The 23,441-nt window shown below is 37.0% G+C and overlaps 1 protein-coding gene across 2 annotated transcripts in view; it reads right to left on the bottom strand.

Moving 5' to 3' along the window:
- The window catches only part of LOC150091238 (uncharacterized), a 382,744-nt gene that overhangs the window by 102,571 nt on the left and 256,732 nt on the right, over window positions 1–23,441 (bottom strand). For both annotated transcript variants that reach the window (XM_090374852.1, XM_090374846.1), the window contains exon 6: window positions 18,077–18,213. In XM_090374852.1, coding sequence (XP_090230978.1) covers window positions 18,077–18,213 — 137 coding nt within the window. The remainder of the gene's footprint in view (window positions 1–18,076; window positions 18,214–23,441) is intronic.

Below are 23,441 nucleotides of genomic sequence, written 5' to 3'. Positions count from 1 at the left end.
TGCAATGGAAGACTCTGGATCTTAGCAGCGTAGTGGAGCAGTAATATTTTCCTATGGAGATGTAATGGAGGATCATGTGCTTCAATATAAAGACTTTGGACTGGAGAAGTCCTGAAAGCCCCAATGCAGTTCTCAGTGCATTGTGCTAGATCACATTTAGTCATTGTAAAGCAGTGCTCCTGGCAGAGTCATATAATGGACAACTATAATCTAGACATGAATGGATTAAAGTTTTGTAAAGGTGCAGTAGAGTACAGCGATCAGCTCCCGATGACATGGACGAGACTGATTGAAGTACATTCAAATGCTTTACACAAGTAGTTCTTAAATGAGAGATATAAGCTTGGGAATTTAGCTTGCTGTCTAATAACAGTCCAAGAAATCGAATGGTATTAACAAGTGGGATTTGAGTTTTGTTTATTTCTAGTTCAGGTTCAGGATAGAGAGCTCGTAACTTGTAGAAGTGAGTGGCAGCGCATTTCTTTTCTGGTAGATGATAACCATTGCATGTAGTCCAGGATTCTATTTTGGTTATGGCTAGTTGGAACTGCTGTTTGATGGTGTTCATACTTTTGGACTGACATGAAATGGTAAGGTTGTCCGCATACATGTAAGCTCCAACGGTTTTGTGGATGTCCCGTGTCATGTTGATAACCCGAATTGCGAATAGTGTTGAACTAAGAATCGAACCCTGAGGCACGCCTTCCTGCTGAATGTGAGATGTAGAGAGTATGTTTTTATAACGGACCTGAAATGAACGTAGGTGCAAGAAATTTTGAATTATTTCTGGCAACTGTCCCCTAAGCCCCAGATGATGCCAGGTAGTGTCAAATGCCTTTTCAACATCTAAGTTGACCATGAATAGATGTTGTTTCATGACAAAGGCATTTTTCCTACACAGCTCGTGAGCGATATGGGACTATAATTTTGAACCAGGAAGGGTCTTTTTGTTTTTGGTAAGGCGATAATGAAAGAATGGCACCAGGAAGGACAGGCATTTTCAGAAAAGATCAGATTATACAAAATCAACAAGGTACAAAGGTCTTATTGAAGTAAGTGCTTCAACATAATGCAATGAACACCATCTGGGCCTGCAGCACTACTGGAAGATCTATTTAAAGATTCTTTAAGTTCTATTCATGTAAAAGGTTGATTGACAGAAAGGAACAGTATGTGGAGAATTTGATTTTATACCATTCTGCACCTGCTTTGATGTTTTGGAAGGAGGATGCATAAGAGGCAGAAGCTGAGATTGTGGCAAACGACTCTGCAAGTGCATTAGCAATTTCTTTAGAAGTAGACACGTCTTTCCCTTTCCAATGACATATCGGAGATGGCAGCCGAACAAATTTGCCATTTAGTGGCTGTATCCTTCTCCAGACGATCCACGTGTCAGTGTCTTTTGTGATGGTTGAGGCAAAAGTAATCCAAGAATCATGTTTCGCTTTTCATCTAATTTTTCGGGCTTTAGCTTTAAGTCTTTTACAAGCAATTAAGTTACTGGTGGTAGGATACTTGCAGAAATTATTCCAAGCACGATTTTTTCTCCTGTTTGGCCTGAAGGCATTCTGTATTCCACCAGAGATTTCGGTGAATGCGATTTTTCTTGGATTTTGGAATAGAAATTTCAGCTGCAGTCAGAATTTGATTGGTTATATATGTAGTTACCTCATCAATTGGTGGATTTTGAACATAAAGTCTGTCTAGACATATCTGAGCAGAATAGCAATCCCAGTTCACCTTTTTAAACTTCCAAGTGGATCTTTGATCAGGATTTGGAGTTATCCCTGTTTGAAAGAGCAAATAATCGGAAAATGATCACTATTAAAGGGATCGGTTAATACCGATAGTGTCATGATTGGAAAGATGGATGGAGAACAAATGGACATGTCAATTACAGAAGTAGATCATGTAGATAGGTGAATATAGGTGAGAGAGATCCAGAGTTTAACAAATTAAGATTATTACTGTTCAAAAATTCTTCAATCAATCTGCCTCTTGCGTCCATTGCAGTAGATCCCCACAATGGATGGTGGCCATTACAGTCACCCCAGAAGACAAATTGGTGTTGGGAATTAAGTAATGAGGTTGTCCAATTCTGAATGGGGAAATGGTATTGAAGGTGGAATATAAATAGAAACAAGAGTAACTGAAATACCCACTGCAATATGAACTGCCACTGCTTCTAGGCTGGTTCATAATTGGATGTGCTTGGATGGTGTGTTAGAATTGATAAGAATAGCTACCCCTCCATGGGCAGGATACTCTGAGCTTCCATCTCATCTGTACACAGTATAATTTGATAATTTTGGTGAGACTTTGGTTGACAAGAACGTTTCCTGCAAGCATATACCTATGGGATTGAATTGAGCAATTAAATCCCTTAAATCATCAAAATGACTGCTTAGTCCTCTGCAGTTCCACTGTATAATGTTAGGCATTATCTGGATTTAGCTGAGAATGATTCATCTGACTGTTTTTTTTGTGAGCGGGTCATTTTTTACGGTATTTTTTTTGGGAATGTGGGATGTCCAGTATCAATACAATCATCGGCTGTTGTTGTTGTTTTGGTGTTTATTGGCGCATCGACAACGGAGATCATAGTGCGCCAGTTCATTTGTTATACAATGTTCTCTTTATATAAATCTTGTTCAAATGTACAAGGTTAACTGTTTCTGTGGTATTATACTATAATTTACAGCAGATGGTATATGTTGATTGTTTGTATGAATCTAAAAATATCTGACACGTGTTCCTTGTCACCTAAAAGATCTTTAAGGGTGATGTTTTGGTTTCCTTTATATAATGATGAAAAAATTGGGTGTCGATCACTTTCATATGTTGGGCATTCTATAAGTATATGTTTAACTGTTTGGATAGTATTACATATTTGGCATCTTGGGGGTTCTTCTGCACGTAATAGATAACCATTTGTGTAATGTGTATGGCCTATCCTCAATCTGGTCAGAACAACTTCTTCTCTCCTTGATTTCCTTATGCTCGTTTTCCAGTGCTCAACTTTTGGTTTTATTTCATATAATTTATTCCATGTTTGTTTTTGCCAGTGTTCTTGCCATTGGGTTAGACAGCGATTTTTAATGATTGGCTTGTAGTCCTTATGTGGAACTGTGAAATATTGTTCTTGAAGGTTAGTGGTTGATTTTGCAATTCTATCCGCTTCTTCATTTCCTTTTATCCCTTTATGTCCTGGTATCCAGCAGAAAAGTATCTCTCGTTTTTTATTTGTGAAGCATGCTAGTATCTGTTTAATTTTCCAGAGTACTGGATGGGTTATATTGCTTGTGTTTTGTATGGCTTGGATTACACTTAATGAATCACAGTATATTACTGTTCTCAGGTGGTAGGTGGTTCTGAAATGCTCCAGGGCTATCTGAACTGCTACTAATTCTGCAGTGTAGACACTGCATTCTTTTGGGAGTTGGCATGACAATGTAACATCTGGGAATACTGCTGCTGCTCCTACATGGTTCTCTGATTTTGATCCGTCTGTATATATTGGTATGTGATTGGGATATTGCATTCTATGTGCTGCATGCAGTTGTTGAAAGTTGCTGTCTGATAAAGTATTTTTATTCCAGTTTGGTGTGAGGAGTTCATAAGCTGTGGTATGGTTTATCCATGGTGGATCTATATGTCCTTCTTGGTTTGCAACGTTATCTATTTTGAGATCATGTGTTATCAGTAGCTCCTATAGTCTGATGCCTAGGGGCTGGTTTGCTCTTTTGCGGTTCCTATCAGGGCTCCCACTCCTGGGTTTTTCCACCCAGATCTGGGTTTTTTGATTGTCATCTGGGTTGATAGGTTTTTTTCACAAAAATATCTCATTATCTGGGTTTTTTCGGTAATTTTTAATTTTAACTCAAAATTTATTTTTATTTCTTGTAAATACAATAAAATTTAATACATTTAATAACAGTTTACAATTTTCTTAATTTTATATTCTAACAATACTGATCATAATTTGTAATATCTCGAGTACTTGTACAAAATACTACAAATGTAAAAGGATTTCAAAGTTTTCGCAGGGTTCTACACTATGAAATTACGCTTACATGTTCATACATGTTCGTGTTACTAATGTATGCACAGCCTATTGAGTAGGCGGAAGGCGGTCTTTACTGCACAGTCTTTCGTGATCGTTTGTGGTATTATTGCATTATTTGGTGTGATTTTTATATTTATGCGTGTACTACATACAGTGACATAATAAATTTAAATTGTAGTGACTATTTCTATTTTATGTTAATGGATTAGTGATTTATTTTTTATTTTATAGAACATTTTAAATAAGATAATTGCTAATTAGGCATGCCCACAATGTCTGAAACTTTCTCTGTGTTCCCCACAGAGAAAGATGAGTAAACGGTGGTATACTCAAAATTTTAGAAATGAATGGTTAGAAGATCCGGAATTAAAGGATTGGTTGAAAGAAGACAGTAATGAAAAAGGTGCGTCTTACTGTATTTGTTGTGAAATGAAATTAAAGAATGCCAATAAATCGATGCTACTAGTGCATAAAAATACAGTTAAAAAAAAAAAGTGCAGATATTGCTAAGACAAGTTCAACGTTAGACACGTCTTCACAAAACGTAAACCTACGGAGAATGAAGAAGTAGCAAAGGCAGAGTTAACAATTGCTGCTCTCATTTCTGAGCATAATATTCCATTTGCGCAATGTGATCACCTTATAGAAGCATGTGAGAAAGCATTTCATGATAGCAATATTGCAAAACAAGTTCAGATGAAGGCGACTAAAGTCTTATCTTATACAAGATGGCATAGCCTATCATGAAAATATATACATTTCTAACATATGCAGAAACAATAAGTTTTCAATGATAATAGATGAAAGTACAGATTTATCTTTATCGCAAGTTCTAGCCGTTGTTTGTTAGATATTTAGATATTCAAAAACTTGATGTTGTAGATGTGTTACTTGACACTGTTTGTGTCGAAAATGGTACTTCAGAAGGGCTTTATCAAGCTGTAAAAGATCTTTTCATAGAAAAAAACATTCAAATAAGTAATCTCGTTGGCTCTGGAAGTGATAATTGTGCCACTATGATGGGTAATAAGAGTGGGTTCCAGTCATTGCTAAAAAAGCATGTACCATCAGTATTTATAATGGCATGTGTTTGCCATTCTTTTGCATTATGTGCTAGTCATTCAGTCAAGGTACTGCCATCATATCTAGAAATATTTATAAAAGATATCTCTTGTTATTTTTCCCGTAGTAGTAAATGATTAAACGAGTTCAAAATGATTCAAGATGTTGTAGATACTGCTAAGCATAAAATCCCTAAATTAGCACAAACACGTTGGTTATCCCGTGGCAATGTAATAAAAATTATTATTGAGCAGTGGGATGCGTTAGTTCTTTATTTTCAGTCTCAATCAAAAATTGACAAAATCGATGGTGCAGGAAATATTTACAATACTATGATCACCAAAGGAACTAAGCATATGTTGTTGTTTTTAGGATATGTACTGGAGAAAATAAACTGCCTGAATATTGAATTTCAATCTGAGCATTTCAGATTGTACTTACTTCATTCAATGGTTTCAATTGAGTATAAAAATATTCTTAGTTTTTTCATAAAAGAAGAAGTCATTACTTCGTGCAAGCTGGTTGAAACTGATCCAAGCAATGCAATAAATCATAAGCCTCTGAATAAAATATATTTGGGAGGCTGTTGTGTGGCCTTATTAAATTCAACACCACTTGGTGACAGTGAAAGCAGGTTTAAAAATGATTATTTAAAATTTCTTGTTGAACTTTGTATGGAAATCAGAAAAAGATTTCCTCTAAATGATGATGGAATTATCGCCAGTCTCAATATTCTTGACCCACCAGTGATACATTATCGTGCCAATTCGCCATCCTCAATTTTCCATTTAGCAATGCAGTTCCCTCACCTTGTTTCTGAAGACAAACTAGATCTTCTAGATGATGAATGGAGATCATTTCGTTTAAATCAAGATTTAGATTTCTCTTACAAAACCATCCCTGAGTTATGGTATCTGTTACATAATGTAAAAGATGGCTTTAATAATTCTAAATATGAGATTTTATCCAACTTTATGACCAGTCTAGCTATTTTACCTCACTCTTCGGCAAGAGTAGAAAGAATCTTCTCCCAAGTAAACCATATAAAAACAAAAGCCACAAATTCCCTTAAACCAGAAACTGTGAAAAATCGACTAATGGCAAAACAGGCTATAAATAGATCTAATCAAAATTGCTATACATGGAAACCTAAATCAGAATTGGTAAAAGAAGTCATACAAGGAACTTGTCATAAAAGATACGAAGAACGTTTGAAAAAAATGAAAGAACTTCAAAAAATAAATGTGGAGGGAACTGAATGGGATGAAAATTCTGATTACAATTAAATAAAAGATATTTTTGCATGGTAAGTTTTATCTTATTTGTGTTGCTATACTATATGATGAAAACTAGGTTTTTTTTGGGTTTATTTAAGTTGCAATCTAAGTTTTTTTAAAATTTGTGAGTGGGAGCCCTGGTTCCTATATATGTTTTCCCATTTTGGCAAGAATAAAGTTGTCCAAGTCGGATGGTCTCTTATGGGTCTTATCCTGTAAGCATACAGCAGTGACAACTGTTCTCTCCTGAGGAACAGTGGTGATTCATTAGCCTCTGTATAGAGACTGTATATAGGTGATGTGCGGAAAGCTCCTGTTGCTATTCGTATTGCACTATGGTGAATCGGATCTAGCCATTTGAGGGTGCTCTTTCTTGCTGATGCATAAACCGGTGCTCCATAATCTATTTTTGACCTTACTAGTGCTTTATACAAGTTGAGTAGGGTATAACGGTCTGCCCCCCCCAAGATGTTGTTGTTAAGACTTTAAGAATATTGAGTTGTTTCATACATTTTATTCGTAGTTCTTTTATATGTTCTACAAAGGTCACCTTGTTGTCTAGAATAAGTCCAAGAAATTTTACACTTTGTTTAACTGGTATTGTGTTTCCTTGCAATATTAGTTCAGGTTCAGGGTGTAAATTTCGTTTTCTACAGAAATGTACGCAGACTGTTTTTTCTTTTGATATTCTAAACCCGTTTTTCTGGGCCCAATGACTGACGTTGTTAATTGCACATTGTAGTTGTCTTTCTATTGTTCCCATGTTCTGTGCTTGATACGAAACACTGAAGTCATCTACATATAGTGCATATGACACTGTGGGTGGTAGTTGTTTTGTGATGCTATTTATTTTTATGGAGAATAGTATGGCACTCAGGACAGACCCTTGGGGAACTCCTTCTTCTTGTTTATATGATTTTGACATGGTGTTTTGTACTCTAACTTGAAATGTTCTATTTTTCATGAAATTTTGAATGAATAGTGGTAAATGTCCTCTGAGTCCTGCATCGTGAATATCTTGTAATATACCATGTCTCCATGCTGTGTCATAGGCCTTTTCTATGTCAAAAAATACAGTAACCATATGCTTTGAGGTTATAAATGCATCTCTTATATCTGCTTCTATTCGTACAAGGTGATCTAATGTGGATCGATTGTGTCTAAACCCACACTGCATATTGGTGAACCACTTAGTTGTCTCAAAAAAAAAAAGACTAATCTTTTGTTGATGATCTTCTCTAGTACTTTGCTTAAGCAGCTTGTGAGGGCTATCGGACGATAGTTGTTTGGGTCCTTCTGATCTTTATTGGGTTTTTGGAAAGCTAATACTATTGCATGATGCCACACTTCGGGATATTGGTTTTCTAGAAATATGCGGTTGTACAGTTGAAGGAGGTTTTCTATCTCTTTCTGCTTTAGGTGTTTAAGCATATCATAGTGTATGTTGTCTGGTCCAACTGCACTTGGTTTTGTTTGTGATACTGCTTGACATAATTCATGTATTGTAATTGGTTGGTTGTAGGGTTCAATCCTTTTAGTATTAAAATTAATTCTGTTTTTTTCCGTTTTCTCCTTATAGGTCAAAAATTCAGTAGTGTAGGATTGTTTTGACGATACTTTAGCAAACGTTTCACCTAATATATTAGCTATCTCTGATGGTTCGGTAATGCTTTCTCCATTCCAATGTAATACTAGGGATGGTTGGTTTTTATACTTCCCATTCATTTTTCCTATTTTATTCCATATTATTTTTGTGTTTGTTGTTCTATTTATAGAAGAAGTAAACTGGATCCAGGAAGTTTTTCTGGCTTGTTTCCGTGTATACCTAGCTAGTGCTCATGCTTGCTTAAATTTTATCAGATTATCGGTTGTAGGATATCTCCGGAACTTATTCCAAGCTTTGTTTTGTTGTCTTCTTGTTTTCATGCAATCTTCGTCCCACCAGGATTTTTGGTGCAACGGAAAACGGGTTGAGGTTGTGGGTATTGTTTGTTCGGCTGCTTGTATTAAGGTATCTGTGACGTGCTTCAGAGCGTCATCGACAGATGTTTCTTGGATGATTTGTGGATTAAATATTGCCTGTTCTCTAAATTTTTCCCAGTTACCTTTTTCTATTTTCCAGCGGGGTGGTCTGTTTGGATGGCAAGGAGGGTTTCTGGTCAGTATGGTGATTACTGGATAGTGGTCACTGCTGTATGGATTTTCTATTACCTCCCACTTTAATTCTGGTAGAAGGGAAGGCGTGCATATAGTTAGATCTACTGCTGAGGTTATACGACTAGGAAAGTGAAAATACGTATGTTTGCCATTATTGAGTAGAGAAAGGTTATGATGGTCTATTATTCTTTCTATTATCCGTCCTCGTCTGTTGATATCAGTGTTTCCCCACAGTTGACTATGCCCATTCATGTCTCCCATTATACAGAAAGGTGATGGGAGTTGGGAGATTAGTTGGTCTATTTCCTCAAATGGTATATCTGGTCTTGGTGGAAGGTACACTGAACAGATGGTTACCCTAAATTTCAGTGTTATTCTTACCGCTATCGCTTCTATATTGCTATTTAAAGGTATGTGTTCGGTTGGGATGTGGTTATGGACTAAGATGGCTACTCCTCCATGTGTTGACCTTTCTCTTAATCCATCTTTCCTATACATTCTATAATTTTTCACTGAAAGGGTGTCTTGTTGTCTAAGGTATGTCTCTTGTAGACAAAAGCATATTGGCGTATGTTGTGTTATTAAATACTGGACATCGTCATAATTGGCACGTAGTCCTCTACAGTTCCACTGGATGAACTGATCCATTATTTGGTTTTTCTAGGGCTTCCGAAAGGGAGCATTCTTCTGCTTTGTCTTATCTTTTTTAGGATAGTTTGGCCGGTCCATGTCCATATCTTCTTCTGTGAAAATTTCTAATACTGGTTCTTCCGTTGTGTTTATTTTTCCTATTTCCATCTGTTCGGTTTCTTTGGTGTTTATAAGTTTAGGTCTGTTTTCGTTGTGATGCTGATTTGTGGATATCTTTTCTGTGTGAAGAGAAATTGAGATATTCACTGTTTTCTCCTGTTTCTGAGCCTTCAATCCAGTAGATGATTCTTTTGGCATCATGGAAATTTCGGTTTGAACTTCTACTGATTTATATTGGATTACTGCTTGTGCATATGTTGGCTTGTTTGTAGGTTGTGGCTGTATTATTCTCCTTGCTTCTTGGTACGTTGTGTTGTGTTCTGTTTTATATTTCTGAATTAGTTTCTCTTGTTTCCATTTTTCACACATTTTTGAGTAGGCTGGGTGTTTCCCCTTTACAGTTTGTACATTTCAAGATGTTGGCAGAGCAAACTGTAGTCTCATGTTCTTTAGAATCACATTTTGCACAGGTTGCTGAGTTTCTGCATGCCATTTGTGAATGTCCAAATTTCTGACATTTGTAACAACGCAGTGGATTTGGTATATATTGTCGTAATTGGCAGTTCAGATATCCTGCTTTGATTGTTGCTGGAGGTTTTGGAGTATTAAATGTTATGATAAGGGTTCTTGTTGGAATTATATTTCCATCCCTTCGGATATTAATTCTCTTCACTCCTGTAACTCCTTGGCTTCTTAATTCTTCTGTGAGCTCTTCCTCTGACACATTTAAGAGGTCCCACTCTGAGATCACCCCTCTGGAAGAATTCAGTGTGTTGTGTGGTGTTACAACTACTGGCATTCTTCCAAAATTTGTTGTTGAAAGTAACTTCTGGGAGTGTTTGGGATTTTCTGTTTCCACTAGTATGTCTCCAGATCTCAGCCGTCGAACTGACTTGGGAGATCCTACTAGACCCTCTAATGTTTTCGGAGACATACGTCCTAATGTCTGATGTTAATGACATACGTCCTAAACGGAGACATACGTCCTAATGTCTGATCTCCTGTCGCATGTATGACAATGAATGTTGGTATTTTTGGTGGGTCCATATCTGTCTTCTGTCTCTTTGATTTGGTGTTTTCTGTTTCACTACTTGGTAGAGCTTTCTCTTGAAGCCCTATAGTACTAGTAGTTATTTACTACTCATGTTTGCTCTTTTGGCCCTGGGAGTGTTACTTTCCTCTCCCAGGTTACCAGCCCCGCCACGTGGAGGCAAGAGCAGTGCCTCTTAGTGACCAAGCGGCTGTGTAAGTTAGATTAGTAAAAGTGAGTATAAGAGAAAAAATAAGAAAGGTGAGTTTCCTTTCTGTGTCTTCACTTACTGATTGTAAGATAAAGAGCTGTTTCACAAAAAATAAAGGGAATTTAACGATGAAAATTAAAGAAACTTGTTTATTTTTTAGAACGCTCTATATATCGCTGGGAATCGCTTAGTCACTAATAAATCGCTTGGCATCTGGGGCCACAATCATTGGCATGAAGTTCTATGAAGGACTCCTCATAATCTGGGCATTCATCTACTTCCATACTGTTGGTGGGTTGTTCACTTTTTTTGCATTCCTTAGTAGTTGAAGTATCAGTTGGTATACTAATTGGGGTGTTAGTGCTTTGATGATTTTAGTTTTGGCAGTATCTTTTCCAGTGGTTGATTTAACCCAGTTAGTTGTTTTAACCTAGTTAGCTGGAGAGGTGTTGAGCAGTGACACATCTATTTGAACTGCAATTGAATGATAACTTGGGATGCGAGAGGCATAAGATGGACTAGGCATGGTCAACATAATTTGTCTGTGTGCCTCGGGATATGTGACTTTATGTTCAATTTTGTACTTTTGGATTTTTTCCCAGTTTTCCACATTTCACAAGATTTAGAGAAGGCAGGGTGGCTTCCTTTGCAGTTGGGAGTTTGAGGCTGAACAACCCTGGGGGCTCATATCTGGTGAGTATGGGCTGGCGCACCCAGGGTCCTGAGCTGGATATCATCATTCTTCTTGGTGATTCCTTTCTACTCTTTCTCTCTCTCTCTCTCTGAGGGTGACTTGGGAATTTATTTTGGCTGGTGCAGCATAAGCCTCAGGCTTCCTTGCACCATATGGCTGCTAATAATAATAAAATAATAATAATAATAATAATCTGCATGTGTACGATCCTTTGATCCACAAATAGGACAGATGGCATCACCTCTGCATGCCACCCCACTTTCTCCTCTGGTGGGGCATGGGCATGCCCCACTATTTCAACAGGGGTCATCTTCCCTATAGACCCCTTACTTCCAATTTCCAACCCCCTAGTCTTCCACCTCCCCTCCCATCTCTTTCTCTTTACAACAGCGCCTGCCCCACACGTCCAAATTTAAAACACCAAAATTCATGCCCGACCTATTAGGAAATATTATTACCTCCAGCGCTTATCCCTTATAGCCCTTCTAAGTTGCGTGTAATGTACCATCTATCTGTGCCCAAAAGAAAAGAATTTTTATTTTAATGATTTTTTTTTTTTAATTTATTTATTTATTTTACTTTATTATATCTATATCTATATATATATATATATATATATATATATATCTGATAATTAAAATAAATATGATATTTAAATAAAATCATCAGCCAGTAGTACGGCAATAATGCAGAGCGAAATGAAACGCAAAATAATATAAAATAAACAAACAGGGAAGGGAAAGTAGAGATAATAGGACAAAAAGGTAGTCGATAATCCCCTGTATAATTTAGTCAATTAAGTCATTAAACCCAATTAATAAAAAACGATATAAATTTAAATAATGCCAATTGTAAATAATTTAGCGGTACCGCCCTTGAAGGTACCAGTTCCAAAAGACATGAAATATCACCAAAAAAGGGTTAAAGAAACTACCAAAAAACTAAAATATCAAAATAATAGATAAATAATTCTAAATAAATAAATAATAGATAAATAATAGATAAATAAAAAATAATTCTTTTCCTTTCTATTATATAAGCTGGTTAAGCTTGCATTATGTCAGTGGTGTGGCTCTGATCAAGAGTGCTTTCTGTTCTATAGATTATTTTTCGCTGCATAAGGACCACCGCCATGCAAATCCTCTGCATTGGTTGATCTATCGGAGAATGGAGGGGAGGTTTGGTTCTTCGATATTTCTGCCTTTGCGATGATTTGTATGACGATTGAAATGCAGCGATTCCATGACCATTATTGGCCTCGTGGTCCTCTGTCGATATGGGGCATGATGGTCAGTCTATTATTTTGATATTTTAGTTTTTTGGTAGTTTCTTTAACCCTTTTTTGGTGATATTTCACGTCTTTTGGAACTGGTACCTTCAAGGGCGGTACCGCTAAATTATTTACAATTGGCATTATTTAAATTTATATCGTTTTTTATTAATTGGGTTTAATGACTTAATTGACTAAATTATACAGGGGATTATCGACTACCTTTTTGTCCTATTATCTCTACTTTCCCTTCCCTGTTTGTTTATTTTATATTATTTTGCGTTTCATTTCGCTCTGCATTATTGCCGTACTACTGGCTGATGATTTTATTTAAATATCATATTTATTTTAATTATCAGATATAATTAGGCATCATGTGGAGGATGTGCATTTGCTGCCTCTAATGATAGCTACATAGCCATATTTATTTATTTTTATTACTTTTACCTAACTTTTACCTCACATAATATAAATTAGTGGTAGTAGTGGGTTGATATGCTAAATAAGCAGCACCTGTGCCGCCATCTATTCTTTTCCTTTCTATTATATAAGCTGGTTAAGCTTGCATTATGTCAGTGGTGTGGCTCTGATCAAGAGTGCTTTCTGTTCTATAGATTATTTTTCGCTGCATAAGGACCACCGCCATGCAAATCCTCTGCATTGGTTGATCTATCGGAGAATGGAGGGGAGGTTTGGTTCTTCGATATTTCTGCCTTTGCGATGATTTGTATGACGATTGAAATGCAGCGATTCCATGACCATTATTGGCCTCGTGGTCCTCTGTCGATATGGGGCATGATGGTCAGTCTATTATTTTGATATTTTAGTTTTTTGGTAGTTTCTTTAACCCTTTTTTGGTGATATTTCACGTCTTTTGGAACTGGTACCTTCAAGGGCGGTACCGCTAAATTATTTACAATTGGCATTATTTAAATTTATATCGTTTTTTATTAATTGGGTTTAATGACTTAATTGACTAAATTATACAGGGGATTATCGACTACCTTTTTGTCCTATTATCTCTACTTTCCCTTCCCTGTTTGTTTATTTTATATTATTTTGCGTTTCATTTCGCTCTGCATTATTGCCGTACTACTGGCTGATGATTTTATTTAAATATCATATTTATTTTAATTATCAGATATAATTAGGCATCATGTGGAGGATGTGCATTTGCTGCCTCTAATGATAGCTACATAGCCATATTTATTTATTTTTATTACTTTTACCTAACTTTTACCTCACATAATATATATATATATATATATATATTTTTTTTTTTTTTTAAGGTCCTAGCCACTGAAATCTCAGGAAAATAGGTGGTAGGACCTGCCAGAGCAAACTTTAAGGGAACACCTGGCTGGCCTCCACGTGGCGGAGTACGTAAACGACAGGTCCCATCTGGGGCCTGGCGGCTAACAAGCCAGAGGAACAAGGGGCACAACATATTACACAATACATGATCCACACACTTTTAAACCTCTGGCCTTGACAGCGTACTGTCCTCGATACAAAGAATATACGCGGAGATGGGGTAAATTCCTGGTGCCGTTAGACCCAAAAAATACTCTGTACCTCTGCATGCCTGCTTTGAGTGGCCATATTTCTGGCATTTAAAACAGCGAAGAGGATTTGGGATGTATGGGCGAATTCAGCAGTTTAAATAGCCAGCTTTTACTGCGGATGGCAAATCAGGAGTGCTGAAAGTTAAAATGATGGATTGTGTTGGTGTAAGATTTCCATCTTTTTTAGTCATTATTCATCTCGCACTAATTACCTTTTGATTCCTAAGTTCTTTAACTAATTCATCCTCAGAGACTGTAAGAAGGTCCTATTCTGTGATGATGCCTTTTTACAAATTTAAGGTGGGGAGTAACAGATACTGGCAATCCACCAAATGTCGTTGTCTTTAATAGCCACTCAGAATGCTTGGAGGTGGCTGTTTCAATGAGGTCGTCTCCGGATTGCATTTTCTTCAGCATTTTTGGTGACTCAGCAATAGTTTCCAAATGTTTTTGGATCATAAATGACAATAACTTGCCTACAGGCTGGGTGGAGAGTGTAGAACCAGAAAGTTAGGTATGTCAGAAGACTGTGCTTCTCTTTGAAGCCTTTTAGGGTGACTGGATTCATTATCATGAGATTCTGGTCTTAAGCTTGAAGGCTCTAAGGGTGGAAAAATGTTAAAATCCATGATGGCCCCTTTTGGCTCTGGGGGTCTGTCTTTACCACACAGGTTACTGGCCCTGCCACGTGGAGGCAGGATTGATAACTGTCTTTCACCTATCTGACAGAGTGTATCAGACAGGTGCAAGAGTGTATCAGAAGTGTTTCTTACAATGTTATCTTTCTTCTTTTACCAATAGTTTTCAACATTGAAAACTATTGGTAAAAGAAGGATATCGCAGTTTTGCATGAAATCCTCCACCTAGAGGTTTAAAAAAAAAAAAGTCAGTGTCTGAAAAAGCTAAAATTAGAATACTATAAATTATATTAAATCATTGTTTAATGTAACCTTACGTGGAATGTGGAAAGGCACTGAGTAATGTTGGAAAACAATTTTCTGTTTCTTGAAAGAGGTCTCTGATTGTTTGTGTTTTATTGGCGCATCAGCAACTGAGGCTATAATGCGCGAGAGGTCTCTGATAATAGGCATAAAAGTCATCTTTAAAATTTTTGTGTAGTAGTCACCATTAATAATACCATTTAAAAAATGTATTCTTCTCATTCCTTTGCTTGTTACGCGTTGTCAAACCATCTGGCCCAATGGAAACTTTACTGTTGATTGAATACAGTCAGGGTGATATGTTTCATTAGACCTACACCAAATGTAGCATTTACCATCCTATCCGTGGAGGTTATATTTATATTCATCAGAATATATTATAAATTCCTTTGATCCAATTAGCATGCTCTTTAGCTAAGGTTAGTTGTTTTTCCCTCATAGATTTCATGTCAGTAAGGGCTTTTTACAAGATTTATGCTTTCAGGCCACTCATTACAGTTCTATCACTTGCAGTTATCCCAGTATGTTCCTTCTATATGGATTTTAAGTTTGTGGAACTCATATAGTAATCATGGAAGTATATAATTAAAACTCTGTCCTATGTTGCAGTACTTTTCCATTTCAAGTCAGTTACAGATTTTCTTTTGACATTCCTGGTCTCATGTTTCTTTTTAAGTAACTGCGAGTTATGTATATGTTGAGCAGAAAAGTCCTCCCTGCCAAGAGCAATAATTACACTTTTTTCCCCTTGAAATTAACTAAGTGTATGCCAACTGCTGCTGAAAAGGAAGTTATGATAGACAGCAGGTGGATGCTTTTATAAACAAAGATAATGCAATTCATACTAGTTTTACAGGATGATGTAATAGTGTTTGAGATGACATAATATCACCTATAGAAGAAGTTATTAAGGAAATATTAAACTTTAAGAGGGCGATGCAATTTATGTGTCCACCACTGTTTGTGCGTTCCTAATGAATAGTAACCATGTACTGTCGTGCCTTTCCTGTTCAGCTGTCTTTATAGTCACTGAAATGGCACAGAAAGTATAACAAAAAGTCCGAAAATTATCTATGAGCCTTTTAAAAAATTTAAAGAAAAATTTTAGTCTATACAGTCTCAAATGTCTCCAATTTATTCAGCTGCATGCTGTGCCACCAAAAGAACATCCTAGCAATGCATATACTCCACTGACTATCAATTATGATTCAGCTTATTGTGTAACAATGGTAGCCATTCTACAAAATTATTTTCTGATGGTTGTTGATGGTTTTTATTTTATTTATTTATTATTTTTTATGTTCTGTTTATACTCTGCCATGAGAAATAGGTCAGAGGAGTTTACAGATAATCATTTTGCCAATGAATACAATCATTGGGCCATTTTTAGCAGTCATATGGACTTCAACCATCATCAACTCAAATACATGTACTATGGCACTCCTATGATTAACCACTCAATTATGTTGATTTATTAGTTTTATCAAATGTCTCTCACACTGACTCATTAAAGCTGCATTTGTGACTCCCTCTCACTACTCATTTCAACTGCTAACATGCTCTAGGTCATTAATGGTGGTATTTCTGGACTGGGACAAATGATTATATTACCACCTGTCTACCACTGGCATATGACGTTTCCAACAACTGATTTGGGTGTGTCAGTTTTTCTGCTATCTGAAAAAAAAAACCTAGGTCCCTTTCTTGTCCTATTCTGTTGTGTCTATTTTCATGAGTGTGCGAGACATTTGATACAACTACTACCTATATACACTGAGTGATCACTGAATTATGACCACCTACTTAATACTTCATAGGTCCTCCTTTTGCCCTCAGTACAGCAGCTGTCTGATGTGGCATTGATTCAACAAGATGTCGGAATCATTCGGGAGGTATGGCCAACCAAGCTGTGTGTAATGCGGTTAGCAATGCAGGTATGGAGGTGATTGGTGTATTCAAACGCGTGATATGCCTTTCCATAGTGTCCCACAAGTGCTCTGTGAGATTGATATCGGGGAGTTCGGAGGCCAATCAATATGCTGGAAGTCAGAACTGTGTTCCTCAAACCATTCCTGCACAACAAGTGTCCAATGGCTCGGCACATTGTCATCTTGGAAGACACCATCGCCATTTGGGAAAAGGCGTAACATACCGGGGTACACAGTCAGCAAGCAGTTGACAATAGCGGAGACCACTGATACATTGTTCCACATGCACCAGGGGTCCAAGTTCCTGCCAGTACAACATGCCCCACACCATACAACTGCCTCCACCGGCCTGCACTTTTGATACCATGCATGATGGATCAAGAGCCCCATGCTGTTGACGCCAAATCTGTACATGACTATCCACGGTGTGGAGTAAATAACGTGACTAATCCAACCAGTACACCTTCTAACGTCCAACTTGCATGCTCTTTACACCAGGCGAGTCTTTTAGCTAATGAACCTTGGATAGGAGAGGATGCCTTAGGGGTTGTCTGCGGGTATAGCCCATGCGTGCAACGCATGGTCATGCACAATATTGTTCCGGGTTGGCCCATGTTGTATTTGGGTAGTCCACTTTTCAACAGTGCTGTGCCTGTTTACCTGTACGAGTTGTCGGACCCAGCGCTCACCTCTAACATCAACCTTTCGCTGACCTTTGCAGTTTTGCAATGGGGCCATTGTTTGACCATTGTGACGCCAGTCCTGGTACACTTTAACTACGGCGGCTCTCGAACACCCCACTAGTTCAGCCATTTGTGAAATTGAGACACCAACTCGAAGAGCACCCACAATCTGTCCTTTATCAAAGTCCGATAAATCCTTCCTTTTACCCATCACGCTCGGAATTTTACTACCTACTGAACTACTGACATTTTATCTATGCTACGTAGGTCAACTAATTCCGCACTCTCGTACTTCATGTGGTCAACAGATTGCATTCAGTTTTCATAGGGTTGGTCATAATTCAGTGATCACTTTGTATATAAACAGTACTGATTTAATGTCCGTTCATGAGAGAGAGAGAGAGAGAGAGAGAGAGAGAAAGGAATTCTTAATTATAGTTACCATCTTCTATGTTAGGAAAAAAACTTGACAACTTATTCTTCTGGCCTCTTCTTTTTCCTTTAAGTTCCTCACCATCTTCATATCGCTTTCGTAATTTTTCTGTCATTCGAAGTTCACGAATTCGCTGTATATCCCACCTATTAAAATTAAATGAATTGTTGGGAATCCTGAATGAAAAATTTACTGAACACTTTTCATTCTCTAAATTATTAAAAGAGCATAAATTATTATTATTATGCAAATCTTTAAAAGTTGAAATATTATTTTATCTATACTATTTAATCTTACAATACCATTTCCTGTAGTCAGTTTTTGAATTTGACAACAGGAAATTCTCACTGATTTCAATTTCAAGGAACCTTAAATTGTCACCTCCAAATTAAGTGAATCTGAATTATATGTACTTTCCAAAATTATACTCACAAAGTTAATATTCTTACAGAATATTAACTTTGTGAGTTGGAAATTATATATCGTTCATTGTAAAGATAAAAATGGAACAAAATTTTGTACTGATAATTATAATGATAATAATGGAAATAATAACAATACATAATCTGTAAATAGCAAAAATTATAATATTTTATATTCTAAATATGTCAAAAAGTAACATAAATAAACATAGAAACGCTACAAATAAAGGTCATTCAAATGAAACTGCAAAAGTTAAATAAGAGATATATTTCACAAAACACAAGGAAACTATAAATGTCAATCTTCGGTATAGTAGCCATTACATTTGACACACTTCTTCCAACATTGCACTTAAGAATTTGCAGATATAGGAACCACTAGGTGGCAGTGATCACAGTATACCGATGTGGGATTTACTCAAAGATGTAACTACCATCAGGGGTTAAGGGAAGGATTTTTGCTTTCATAAAAGGTGACTACAGTGGTCTCAGACAGTTTTTAAATTCTATAAAGTGGGACCAAGTGATAATGTTACCAACAAAAAATTCTAAATAGGAAGCATTCAAGGAATTAATCTTGAAAGCTACTAAGCTTTTCATACCAACTAAGAAATACTGTTCAAGATTTAGGCCTAAATGAGTATCAGATGAACAAATTAGACTCGTGGTACATAAGAAAAGTGCATGGGATGCATATAAACACAGAAGCCTATGATAGATATCACAAGTCACAAAGGAGGTTTGTCAGGCAAGCAAAGGCAGATTATGAGAAATCATTGGCAGAGAATGCAAAGAGGAACAGCAAAGAAACCAAAGTGGAGGAGAAATTGTTAAAGTTAAATGTAAGAAAGGCATCTGGGATGGATGGGATCTTTCCGGTTATATTAGAGGAGGCAGCAAAGGAAGTAAGCAAACTCTTAGCCATAATTAAGAGAGCATCCTTGGACTCGGGGGAAGTCCCTACAGACTGCAGATGTGCAAATGTATCTCCAATTCATAAAGGAGGATCAAAGGGTGACACAAGTAATTACATACTATGTTAGTTTGACTTCTGTTCCAGGGAAAATATTGGAGTTACTGGTTAAAGAAGCATTGCAGGATCATTTAGACAATACAGTAGTAATAATTCAGACACGGCATGGGTTTGTCAAGGGGAAGCCTTGTCTGACCAATTTGATTGGATACTATTATGTGGTCACAAAGGAACTGGAAGCAAAAAATAATTTTGATATCATATACTTGGATTTCAGGAAAACTTTTGATACTGTTGCACATGGAAGACTGCTGTACAAATTGGAGAGCTATGGCATTAAGGGTAGGTTGCTACAATGGATAAAGGGATGGTTGAGTGGGAGACAACAACAGAGAATGGTAATCAATGGACACTGCTCTAGTGGACTAATGTTATCAGTGGTGTCCCTCAAGGTTCAGTGTTGGACCCATTGTTGTTTGGTATATTTATCAGTGATACTGATGAAGGTATATCAAGCTTAATGTCAAAGTTTGCAGATGATACAAAGGTTGGTAGGGTTGTTAATAACAGTAATGACAGTATGCAGCTGCAACAGGATCTGAAAAAGTTGGGTAGATGGACTGAGAAGTGGCAACTGAAGTTTAACATTGACAATTGTTATTTGGTTTTTTTTTAGGAGCATTATTAACTAAGGCCATATTGCTCTGGAGATATGCGGTGGTCATTCCCCGACCTTTCCATATCCTTCGCATTTGGGGGTCACGGGCTCGAACTCCAGTCTAATCAAGAAGCGCGTGCTGCACACTGCTGCTCCTGCCCACCTGGCTACAGAGGCATCATTGACAATTGCAAAGTACTGCATATGGGGAGCAGTAACCCCAGAGAAAGGTACCAACTATGTGGTGTTACACTCAGGGTAGTGGAGAATGAAAGAAACCTGGTGTTAATTGTGCAGTCAGATATGAAGTTTTCTGAACAGTGCAGACAGGCTGCCAGAGTAGATCATAGGACCTTGTCAATGATATACAGGAATTTTGCGAGCAGGGATAAGGAGATAATTATCCCCTTGTATAAGGCAATGGTCAGGCCACACCTCGAGTACGAGTACAGATCTGGAAGCCTCATTTTAGGAAGGATGTAGAGTTGCTAGGGGCAACAAGACTGGTGAAGGAAACAAAGGGGGTACTCTTATGAAGAAGGGCTGAAGTTGTGCAAATTGAAGTTTCAGGAGACTAGGCACCTGCAAAGTGATCTGATCGAGGTGTATAAGGCCTTGAATGGATTGAGCAGGCTCAAGGCTGATGGGATTCTTCCCCTTGCTCAGATTACAAACCTGAGGGGGCATAGAGGAAAGACAGTTGTAGAATATATGTGCAGAATATTGTTTTAACCAGCGGGTAGTTGATTGCTGGAACAAACTTCCATCTGTTGTTGTGGAAGTTGAGAGCTTAAATAAATTCAAGGCAGAACTAGACAAACATTTGGAATGAATGGATCAGTGAAGTGGGAAAGTTTTTTTTTTTTTTTTTTTTTTCTTGGCTAATGCTATAAGCATTAACCAATTTTTTCTTGGCAAGCTATAAGCTTGCTTTCTTGCATCATGTGCCTCTACTAATGCTAATGCTGAACTTCTTTAATTATGTAAAATCTAGAAAGGGGATGAATCAGATTGGTCTGCTTGATATCGATGGTTGAACCGCTGATGATCCTGCTAAGGTAGCTGACAAATTGAACGAGTATTATGCATATAGATTCACACATGAGGAATTATTTAGGACGGAGAATGTCAGAAGTTTATCAAACTGTAACAGGGAGCTCAAGGATTTTGTAATAACTGAGAGTAATAGTTAGAAGTAATCGCTTCCCTATAATATCCACAAAGGGTGGATATTATGGGGTAGCGATTACTTCAACCTCCAATGTACAAACAGAGAAGAAGAGTAGATACAGATATCAATGGCAGTAAATGAATGAGAAGGCATGTGGCAAAATGTATTAGTATATTTAAAATGACGAGATCGTTATTTTTGAGCATATGCTTTATAACACTACATTTCCCATTGACATCCACTATCCCACAGAGTATGATTTCCATTAAGATTCTTAAGATGAAGGAAGGGGTGAGGCAACTGCTTAAGAGATCAAGATCTGCTTGGTGGACATCTGGTGGTAATAGCTTTATATTCCCAGTTACGATACTTAGTTTAATTTGAACTTCGATAGAGATTTTGTAGGTTATTACTTAGTATCGGTAAGGATATCCAATCCACATGTTTTACAAGTTTTTGCAGCTCTAGTGAATGCTAAGTTTTTATTTATATTCAGCCGTTTTATTGACTTAATTGTTATATTAAATTATTTTCTGTAAGTAGCTTATAGACTTAGTCAAACTCCTTGGTTTATTTTGAATTTAGATAGCACGATTTTGAAAGTTAATTAATACTTTGTGTCCATAGATTTACTGATCATAACTTTCCGCCATTGTTATACAATACAACGTATATCCCAAACTAGATAGCATAAGGTTTAAGGTAAAACTAGATAGCAAAACACATATGTTTGGTAGTTTGTTATTTGGTTTTTAGGAGCATTGGCAACTAAGGCCATATTGCTCTGGGAATATGGGGTGGTCATTCCCTGACCTTTCCGCATGCTCCGTTTTTGGTGGTCACAAGCTGAAACCCCAGTCTAATCAAGAAGCGTGTGTTACGCACTGCTGCTCCTGCCCCGCCTGGCTACAGAGGTGCCGCAAAACACATAGCATGGTATTAGAAATCTGTTAGCTTAAGTATAGTATTATCAATTAATCAGTAAATTTATTAATCTTGTTAAATTTCATTTTCAATTAAATTGTACTTTTTTAACTAAATACATATGACTTAGATTGTACAAATCTAACATTATTAATTAATACATATAATTTGAAACGAGATACGGAGGTTATACAATGAAATTCCGAGATAATACTTGATACTGAAAAAAAACATAATAAATAACAATATATATATATATATATAGTGTTATAGCTGCACTGGGATATAAGTTCAGGTTTGTAATTTTGTATTAAAATCTTATTTGAAATTGAATCGAAATCATGACAGACCAGAGCAGCAAAGCAAAAGGCTAAAGTTAATGGGAGTGCTGTGGCTCGGGAAAACTGAGGGGGGAACAGTTGTCCTCTGAATCACAGCCTTTTAAAATGTACTGCCTGTTTGATGTTTGTGGAGTAAACAGGAACGGGACATGATATTGCCAAAAGGAATGTCTTTGTGTCAGCCTTTGATCCTCCTTTGTGAATTGGGGTCACATTTGCACATCTCCAGTCTATGGGTACCTCCCCTGAGTCCAAAGAAGCTCTCATAATTATGGCTAAGGGTTTGCTTACTTCCTTTGCTGCCTCCTTTAATATAACTAGATAGATTCCATTCACCCCAGGTGCCTTTTTTATGTTTATCTTCAACAATTTCTCCTCCACATTCCTTTCAGTTATTACAAATTCATCTAGCTCACTGCCAGAGCTTACTTCACCTCTGGCATTCCCCTTCCTGAATAACTCCATGTGTGAATGTAGATGCAAATACTCGTTTAGTTTGTTAGCCACCTGAGCAGGATCATCAATATCCAGTGGACCAATCTGATTCATCCCCTTCCTTCTAGAGTTTATATAGGTAAAGAACTTTTTCTGTTTTTCTTTGTATCCTTTGCCAAGGATTTTTCATAATATGCCTTTGCCTGCCTAATCTCCTTTGTGACTTGGTTACAGACCAGCTTATATCTATCATAGGCTTCCATGTCACCCATTAATTTATATGTATCCCATGAATTTTTCTTCTCTGCCATATGTCTCATTACTTCATCTGACATCCATTTAGGCCTAAACCTTGAACAATATTTCTTAATTGGTATGTAAAGCCTAGTAGTTTCCAAGATAAATTCTTGCTCAATATAAAGAGTGTGAAGAAATCAGGTGACAACTGAG

This window comes from Mastigoproctus giganteus, chromosome 1 (assembly GCF_048544385.1).
Source record: "Mastigoproctus giganteus isolate SK-2022 chromosome 1, ASM4854438v1, whole genome shotgun sequence".
In the NCBI taxonomy this organism is placed as follows: domain Eukaryota; kingdom Metazoa; phylum Arthropoda; class Arachnida; order Uropygi; family Thelyphonidae; genus Mastigoproctus; species Mastigoproctus giganteus.
The sequence above is the reverse complement of the archived record's forward strand: the minus strand, read 5'-3'. Positions and strand labels throughout refer to the sequence as shown.